Here is an 8,905-nt window from a genome sequence, read left to right as displayed (position 1 = left end):
ACCTCCCTCACCCCCTCCTCCTCGCACTTTCTCCTGCTCTCCCTCCCTCCCTCTCGGCTCTCACCACCGGACTCCGCGCTCTTCTCGCTGGCCGCCCCGGGAATCGCCGGCCGCCACCGCCCAGCCTGTACCCGCCATCCCCCCAGTGCTTGGGCACCTGTTGGAGGCAGAGACACAGGTGCTGAGGGCTGGGCCGCCGGGGGGCGTGAGGGTGACGGCGAACGTGTGTGTTAGCTTGTGTGCCGACGGGGTGTTTAGCTTCCCGGAGGCTGCAATTTCTGGCTGTTCTTGGAGAGCCAGTCTCAGGAGGATGCATCAGGGGCAGGGGNGGGTGGAGCGGCAGGGTGGGGGGACCAAGCAGGCAGGCAGGCAGGTCCTGGGGCTGAATGAAGGGGCAGTGGGCAATGAAAGCCTAGAGGGGAAGGTGACACCCGGACTAGACAAGCGCCTGGTACAGAGGGATGGACAGAGCTTAAGAGAGAGAGGGGAGGGGGCCTGTGGGGCTGCTTCAGGGACANCCAGCCCCTGTCGAGCAAGCTTGGGGTCCAGAGGGCCCAGGCCTCCTGCCTGCCCACCAGCTGGCACAGGCCACCCTCTCCCTGGACATCTGGGAAGGGAGGCCGGTGAGGGCCCCACCAACTGGGGAGGTTGCCGCCTGGCCCTCAGCCAGCAGCCAGCAGGTATGAGGAGTCCGCCTTGGGCTCATGCTCTCCTGGACCTCCTTCCGCAGCCAACGGTGCTGCATGAGGGGCCGCAGGGGCGACCGCATGACCATTAACATCCAGGAGCACATGGCCATCAACGTGTGCCCCGGGCCCATCCGGCCCATCCGGCAGATCTCTGACTACTTCCCCCGCCGGGGACCAGGACCTGAAGGCGGGAGCAGGGATTTCAGGGAGGCCCCTGCTCGCCTGGCCCCCCTGGCCCTGGCCCCCCCTGCAGCCCTCCTTGGGGCCACCACGCCCGAGGAGGGAGCCGAGGTGGACAGCTACGATTCGGATGATACCAGTGAGTCTGGGGGCTTGATGGGCCCCAGGGCTAGTGGGGGGGCCTCAGGGCTGTGGAAAGGGGCTGGGGCCCTTGCTGGGAGTGTTGGGGGAGGCCGGCCCACCACGGCTGCAGTCAGTGTGGAGGCTACAGTTTCGGCAAGGCTCAATATTCAATATTTCTGCTGAGACACTCAACCACCCACACAGCCCCAGTAGCGGCCCAGCCAGGGACCCAGACGCGCGCGCACACACACTTGCAGGCTGACAGACACAGCCGGGCACACACCCTCCCCGCCAGCACAACAGCCGGTCTGCCCACCGGTCTCTCACACACCTGTCTTCACACACCGACTCTTTCCTCTTCTGCAGCCGCCCTGGGCATGCTGGAGTTTGACCTTCTCTACGACCAGGCCTCCTGCACCCTGCACTGTAGTATCCTCAGGGCCAAGGTGGGTACTCCCCGCCTCCCAACCCTTGGCCTTGTTTGCCTCCCACCCCGGGAGGGGGGACTTTCCACTCTCCCTTCCCTAGGCTGGACCCCTTCCCCTTCCCCCTATCCCCCAGCACCCTTCTTTTTGACTCTCCACAACCCAGGGATCCACTCTGCAGAGGGAGGGAGGGCTGGGAGCCTACAGCCCTCTTCCCTCCCCTCCCCTCCCCTGCAGGGCCTCAAGCCCATGGATTTTAATGGCCTGGCCGACCCCTACGTCAAGCTGCACCTGCTGCCTGGAGCCTGCAAGGTAATGTCCTCCTCCCTCCCCTAGCCTGACGCGGCCTGTCCCCTACCTTCAGCCTCCATGGGTCTGGGGCACATGTCTTGAGAACATTTGTCCCCACATCTCAGGCCAACAAGCTAAAAACTAAGACTCAGAGGAACACGCTGAATCCTGTGTGGAATGAGGACCTGACGTACAGTGGGATCACGGACGATGACATCACCCACAAGGTGCTCAGGTGAGCACTCCGTTCTCCCTTTACTAAGGATTCCGGCTCAGCTGTCCTCTGGGACAGCTGTCATCATCGGCACCTTCTTTGGCTGATCTGCCTCCCATTAAAGCTCCTCTCAGATGCTCAAGAACAATCACTGGCTCCCCATCCCCTTCGGCAGCAGGTCAGAATGGTTCCCTGGCCTTCCTGTTCCCTAGATGTCTCCTACTGCTACTCCAACAGAGGACTGCCGTCTTCAGAGTGGTCAGGTTCTATGCTCCTGACCTTCGCCTGTTGTCTCTTCCGTGGAAAGTGCTCCCTGCTTCCTCTCTGTGGGCCAGCCTAAATCCCACTCAAAATTTGAGGCTGTGCCTCTTCCTGGAAGCTTTGTCTGGTCACCCAGACCCTTCCTCAGTCCCCCTGACCAGTCAGACCCGCGTAATAGCCATTCTGTTGCCTGTGTCTCCCTAACGTCCATCAGGACAGGAAACTTGCTCCATCATCCCAGGAGGTGGAGCTGTGGGGAGTGTCGTCCCTGACCTCCGTGAAGGGCAGCAAAACCCAGGCTTGGGAGACCTTTATCGGTGTTCTTGGCAATGGGGAAACTGGGGGAAGGTTTGCACTCGGACAGGGGCATGGTCAGGGTTGTGTTTTGGAGATCACCCTGATGTTGGCTGTGAGGCAGACTGGAGGGGAGGACAGAGGCCGAGTCCGGAAAGACTGGCCCATCTTGCAGATGGGAGAGAAATAGGCCCAATAAACCAAGTGCTCACCAGTGCCCAGCTTTGGGCTATGCATCTTTATATATTTCCCTTGATCCTACTAGTTGTAGGAGGTAGGTACTCATTGTCTCTATTTATAGGTGGGAATTGAGGTATAGGGAGGTTAAGTGACTTGTCCAAGGTCACGTACATGGCTAGTTAAGTGGCAGAGCTGGGATATAAATATCGGTACATGACACAGCTTCTTGAGTGTCAAGACAAAAGAAAGCGCAGGGGGCTGCAGAAGGGGACGCATGGAACTAAAAGCAATCATTCCTTCATCGCTGGGCTCATGTGCCCCTCCCGGGCTGGTTCCCTACGCCATGCAGAAAAGGACAGGAGTGCCAGAGAAGGTGCGGGAGCCTTGTCCAGCTGCGCAAGGCTCAAGGCCCTTCTAGCCCTCACTTGCTGACTCTGTGACCCACATCCACGAGTGCATGCCCTAGGCACGTCCGGTTGGATTCTGTCCCCAGGCTCCGAGTGGAGGCAGTGGAGGGTAGTGGGTCTCCTACAGCAGTGAGGGCTTCCTATGGTAGCGGCGCAGGTCCTGATGGACCAGGGATGGCCTCGGCAGCTGGAAAGCAGGGGTGGAGGAACAGGGCAGATCAAAGCACCCCTCTCAGCTCCGGGTTTGGTGCTCCCCACATGGCCCGCGAGACAGGCGAGGTGCAGAGTATTTAGGGTACTGCTAGCATTGGCTTCAGGTGCTCAGAGTTTGGTCGGAGCACCCTTCTCCCACACTGGAGCAGCCTCAGGTACGCCAGGGGGCCCTGACCCTGCAGTTCCCCGCCAGGATCTCCGTGTGTGACGAGGACAAGCTGAGCCACAATGAGTTCATTGGGGAGATCAGAGTACCCCTCCGCCGCCTCAAGCCTTCACAGAAGAAACATTTTAACATCTGCCTTGAGCGCCAGGTCCCGGTCTGTGTGGGGCTGTGTGGGGTGCCGGGGGAGGGGGGGCGGGGGAGCGGGCCCCGGGGAGGCCAGTTTCCAGAACCTTCTGTTTGCCCCCTCAGCTGGCTTCACCCTCCTCCATGTCAGCGGCGCTGAGGGGCATCTCCTGTTACCTGAAGGAGGTGAGGCACCTCGCGGGGATGGCGCGTGGGTGGAAGGTGGCGAGGCTGCAGGCTGACCCCTGTGTCCGGCCCACAGCTGGAGCAGGCAGAGCAGGGCCCTGGGCTGCTGGAGGAGCGTGGGCGCATCCTGCTGAGTCTCAGCTACAGCTCGCGGCGCCGGGGGCTTCTGGTGGGCATCGTGCGCTGTGCCCACTTGGCCGCCATGGACGTCAACGGCTACTCCGACCCCTACGTCAAGACGTGAGCTCACCCTTCCCTCCCCAGGGAGCCTGACCTCTGCCCCCACCTCCTCTGGGGTCTGAGCTGTCCCTGATAGCCCCACTCCTCCGCCACCCCCTCCTTGGCAGGTACCTGAGGCCGGACGTGGATAAAAAATCCAAGCATAAAACGTGTGTGAAGAAGAAGACTCTCAATCCGGAATTTAATGAAGTAAGTGGGGCAGGGTTCAGAGAAATCAGGGGGCGCTGGGGCTCGGGAAACGGGCAGGGCCTCATGGAAGATGTGGCCTGCTTCTGCCCCAGGACTTCTTCTATGAGATGGAGCTCTCCGCTCTGGCCACCAAGACGCTGGAAGTCACAGTCTGGGACTATGACATCGGCAAATCCAATGACTTCATCGGTGAGTGGGGAGCCTGCTGGGTGGTGCCAATGGGGCCGGGGGGCAGGCTGGCAGGGAGATGGGCCCTGATTTTGCCCGCCTCTCAGGTGGCGTGTCCCTGGGGCCCGGGGCCCGGGGCGAGGCCCGGAAGCACTGGAGTGACTGTCTGCAGCAGCCGGACGCAGCCCTGGAACGCTGGCACACCCTGACCAGCGAGCTGCCCCCCGCGGCCGGGGCTCTGCCCTCAGCCTGAGCGGGACACCACCACCTGCCCAGCACGCCCTCCCCCCACCCCCCCGCTTCCCGCGGGGCCGGGTCCAGTACCCAACCTTCGCACGAGTGTGTTGCACGTTTACACGGGGTGGAAGCCCCGCCCCCTACTACCTGTCTTATTTTGTGAGAGTCTGCGTGACCGTGGGTCTGTCTTCTTGTGAGGGACCGTGGAGATCTGTATTCACATATGCAACTTCCTCCTGCCTGACTTGCTACTGCGCAAATATGCACACACCCATCCTGGGCACGCCCGCAGGGGGCTGCCGCTCCTCTCTCCTGCCTCCCCAGGCTGCCCCGTCCCCCTCGGCCCATAGGGAGGAGGTCGGATTAGGGGGGGTTCGGAGGAGGAGAATGTTTCCAAAACAGAGGACAAAAAAAAAAGAAAAAAGAAAAGCCAACAAAAACCAAAAGAGAGCCACTCTTTTAATACAGAATCTTCGTTAAAAACCAACCAACCTAGCCCTGTACAGCTGCCCTTTTAAGTGGGGGGGCCACCGCAGGGTCTCTGCCTCTCCGAGAGGTGGCAGATGCTCCTGGCCACTCATTTAAATAACTGTCCCCTGGCTGGGGCTGGGATGTGAGGGCAGGGCCTCTGCCCCCCACCTCCCCCCGCACCCCCAGCAGGGACCCACCTTCCAGGGGACATTCGTGCATGTTTACGCCTTTTCTGATTGTGTCAGTGGCCGCAGCATGGCAACTGGGCGTCAATAAACGTCTCTGCGGAAGCTGGAGGCTCGTGTGTGTGCTGGCATCGGGTGCGGGGCAGGGGCTTGGCCGTGGCGGGGTGGGGGGTGTCACTCTGGGATGTCGATCACCAGGTCATCATCCCCGTCCAGGGCATCATCCCCGCTGCCCGCGTCGCTGAACATCTGCCGAGGGACGGCGCTCAGGATCGTGGGGGGAGGCATCTTGGGGGGGGGCAGTGGGGCCAGGGCTGCCCCCACCCCAGCCCCGGAACCCCGGCCTGGGAAAGTCAGCGGCCCTCCCACAGGGCAGTCGGGGGGTCCCACCGCCATCTGCAGCAGGGGGAAGAAACACAGGGTGGGCTGTCAGGGAGGCACCGGACCTGCAGGGGGTTGGCGGTGCCTCTTAAGGCAGTTCTGGGGGACGGGGAAGGGGGCAAAGGCTCATTCAAGGGGTAATGGGCACAGCCGGGCTGGCCCATGCTGGAATGGGGGGGGCCTGCCCTACCTCAGCCCCTTGAGTCTCAAACCAGCAAGTGCCTGGAGGTGAGGGGTGGTGATGGAGGCGGTGATGAGGGGGGGTGGTGGTAAGGGGTCTTACAGGAAACCAGGGGGGAAAGGCCTGGCCCTGCCCTCTCCAGGGAGGCACCTTGGCTGCCCCCGTGCCAGCCCTTAGAGCCAGTCAGGGGCAGCCTCTGGTGCCTGCCCGCCCGCCTCTGGGCACCCCGGACCCCACGTGCCAGCACTGGCCTCCTCTCCTCCCTCCTACTTCGGGACTCACTGGTCAGGCGGAGGGTGTCCGAGGTCTTCGCCCCCCCGCCGTGGGAGGTCTCTACCTCTTCTATCTTGGATGGGCCCCTCCTTGGGATCCCCGCAGCCACTGGCCTGGGCCAGGCCCTCCTCTCACAGCTCACCTGGGCTACGGTACCAGCCTCCTAACTGGACTCCCTGCCTTCAGCCTCTCCCAGAGCCAGCTCCTCCTCCACACTGCAGCCAGAGTGAGCTCTCTAAAACACAAACCTGAGCACGTCATTCCTCCACACAAGGGAAAGGCTCCTCGCCGCCCGTGGGACAGGAGGGAAGGTGTGCCCAAGAACAGGCCGGTCCCTCCACCCGGAGTGCCCTTCTCTACCGAAAGTCCTGCTTTATCCTGAGGCTGAGAAGTGGCCTCTGTCCTGCCCGACCCTCCAGCCTCACCTCTGCCAGGTGTCCTCCCCGCAGAGAGCTCTGGGGGCCTCACCCTTTGCCCGTGGGCACATCTAAACTGAGCACTGGCCCCGTGCCACGTGACCTCCATTACGGGTCTCTGACCGTTCTGACCACCCTGGAAGCGGGGGGAGGTCATGGGCCAGAGGAGGAATCCAAGGCTTGCAAAGGGAGACTTCTAAGGCACAGGGCTCCTGGGACCTCAGTGGGCAGTGTCCCATCTGGCCCCAGGTGGGGGTGGCAGCAAGCGCTTATGTGGGTCTTTAAGGTGGCCCCTGGGACTGCTTTCACACCTTCACCTTCATGGTCTACTCTCTGCCTCTCAGGGAGCCCCTGGCCCCGCTGCTGTTCTGGGGGTGGCAGTGGGCTTTTACTCTGGGTATGGGAGTCTGCCAGGACCGGCGACAGACGGGAGGCCCAGGCCTCCCTCCTCTGGCTCCCACCATTCGATCCCCACCCTCATCCCTCCTGGACCCCCCGGGCCCACACCTGCTTGGCCTTTCTCAGTGGCTGCCTCCGTGTGACCAAGAGCACTCTTGTTTACCCACAGCTTACTAGGGACCAAGCACTGGGCTCCCTGTTTTCTCTCCTTTAACTCATTTAGTCCTACACTAACCCCACTGAAGAGAGAAGAAAGCTGAGGTTCAGAGGGGCAAATGACTCGCCCAAGGTCACACGGAGAGTGTGTGGAGGATCTGGGACTCCAACCTACTCTGTCTGACTGAGACTCAGGCTCTTAACTGACCTGCTCCCGTCTTCGTGGCTGTCCCTTGTCTCCTCAGACCAAGTCACCAGAAATTTCAGTTACCCCCACCCCTTTACAGGGCATCCTGGCTCTGGGCACCCAGGCCCTCTGCGGCCCCACCTCACCCTGTCTTTCTTTTTAAAAACTTTTTTTTTAATGTTTTATTTATTTCTGAGAGAGAGAGAGAGACAGTGTGAGCAGGGGAGGATCAGAGAGAGAGGGAGACACAGAATCTGAAGCAGGCTCCAGGATCTGAGCTAGCTGTAAGCACGGAGCCCGACGCGGGGCTCGAACCCATGAACCGTCATGAGATCAGGACCTGAGCTGAAGTCGGACACTTAACCGACTGAGCCACCCAGGAACCCTGACAGCCTGTCTTTCTGATGTTTCTCATTCTCCTCACTCCTATGTCAGCCCAAACAATACTTCCATCACGTCCCTGTCTTCCTTCCACTCCCATTCAGCCTGTGATTTCCAAATCTCACTTTCCCTGGATTCAAATATTACGTCTTCTTTGAGGCCTTCCCTGACTTACCCTCTCCTCCACCACAGCAACTGATCCCGGCCCCTCTCTCAACCAACCTTCTCATGCCGGTATGGTCAGAACTCAGCTCTTCAGGACCCAGCACTTTAGAAAACCTCAAACCGCCATGCCACACCCCTACCCATCTGCTCCAGGCTTCACTGACCCCTGCCTTCTCCACCATCCTGCCCTACACGCCAGAAGCAAGATCCCCACCAAGGAGATTGAAGGGCCAGCATCATCACCCATCATCTACCCACTTTTCAGGTTCAAGAGCCAAGGTCGCAGAGGGAGTAAGAGGCAGAGCTGGGGTGTGAACTCCAGAACCCACGCTCCTAATCGCCACAAGGTGACCTTTCGGTTTGCTTCTAGCTCTAGGGCCTCGTGTCTACAGTCTACCCAGTTTGAAAGCTGTCCTGCCCAGTCCGAATTCCACTTGGATTCAGGGCTGGGAGGACGCTGTGCCTTCTGTGCCCCCATCTCTCCTGGGCCTCAGCGCACAGGCCTCTTCCATTCTCCATCCACGTTCTCACCCACCAATCGCGCCCGCCTCCATGCCGAGGACACGCGCCCACGAGCCCCAGGCTCATGTCCTCTGGTCTCGCTGGCGTTTCCAGCCAATATCTCAGTGCATCCACAACCGAACTCGTCCTCCCGCCCAAAGCTGCTCCTCCTCCCAGACCTTCCGGTCCCAGACACAGGCTAGCCCACTTCTTCGGTGGCCTGGGCCCCACGCCCTGGAGCCACCCTTGCCTTTGCTCTCTCCCACAGCCCGCGCTGGTCTTCCCATGGCTCGGTTTTTGAAATCGATCCATCAACCACTTTTCAGCGTCTCGACTTGCTTCACTGCAGGAGCCTCCTCAGAGGGTCTCTCCGCTTCCATCCTGACCCAGCACCCCGCCCCAGGCCACTCTCCCTGCAGCAGCGATCTACGGAAATCAGAAGAGATTTCCCTCTGCCCAACCTCCTGCAATGGCTCCCTACTTCATTTGTGGTACAAGTAAAATCTTTACGAGCCCGGGAAAGCTCTCCACAATCTGGCCCCTCGGTTGTTTCTCTGACCTGCTCACTCCCCCACCTACCCCTCCTTTTGCCTCTGACCCCACTGGCCTCCTTCCTGGCCCCC

The 8,905-nt window shown here is 60.9% G+C and overlaps 2 protein-coding genes across 4 annotated transcripts in view; one reads left to right on the top strand and one right to left on the bottom strand.

Annotated features, from left to right (window-relative positions):
• The first annotated feature begins 29 nt into the window (after positions 1-29).
• Positions 30-5,015, top strand: DOC2A (double C2 domain alpha). Its single transcript, XM_077760405.1, has 11 exons — positions 30-178; positions 731-1,008; positions 1,359-1,438; positions 1,655-1,729; positions 1,834-1,943; positions 3,471-3,597; positions 3,693-3,752; positions 3,829-3,992; positions 4,100-4,181; positions 4,274-4,370; positions 4,457-5,015. Exons 2-11 carry the CDS (start codon positions 744-746, stop codon positions 4,600-4,602), a joined length of 1,206 nt encoding a protein of 401 aa, XP_077616531.1. The 5' UTR covers positions 30-178; positions 731-743; the 3' UTR covers positions 4,603-5,015.
• Positions 5,016-5,024: 9 nt separating this feature from the next.
• Positions 5,025-8,905, bottom strand: part of INO80E (INO80 complex subunit E) — an 8,676-nt gene continuing 4,795 nt past the window's right edge. For 2 of the 3 annotated variants that reach the window (XM_077760406.1, XM_077760407.1), the window contains one exon: positions 5,025-5,638. In XM_077760406.1, coding sequence (XP_077616532.1) covers positions 5,417-5,638 — 222 coding nt within the window. In that variant the 3' untranslated portion in view covers positions 5,025-5,416. Of the gene's footprint in view, positions 5,639-6,219; positions 6,313-8,905 lie in introns of all 3 variants that reach the window. The other variant, XM_077760408.1, reaches the window with a different exon arrangement.

The sequence above is a fragment of the Crocuta crocuta genome, unplaced genomic scaffold (genome assembly GCF_008692635.1).
Source record: "Crocuta crocuta isolate KB4526 unplaced genomic scaffold, BGI_CrCroc_1.0 scaffold73, whole genome shotgun sequence".
Taxonomy (NCBI): domain Eukaryota; kingdom Metazoa; phylum Chordata; class Mammalia; order Carnivora; family Hyaenidae; genus Crocuta; species Crocuta crocuta.
This window is presented reverse-complemented; position numbering and strand designations above follow the sequence as displayed.

What these genes read in the sequence shown, in the direction of transcription:
- DOC2A (XM_077760405.1), top strand. Translation starts at nt 744, where the DNA reads ATGAGGGGCCGCAGGGGCGACCGCATGACCATTAACATCCAGGAGCAC. An exon ending in CTACGATTCGGATGATACCA is followed by an intron (nt 1,009 to 1,358) that starts GTGAGTCTGGGG and finishes CCTCTTCTGCAG; the next exon opens with CCGCCCTGGGCATGCTGGAG. An exon ending in GTAGTATCCTCAGGGCCAAG is followed by an intron (nt 1,439 to 1,654) that starts GTGGGTACTCCC and finishes CCTCCCCTGCAG; the next exon opens with GGCCTCAAGCCCATGGATTT.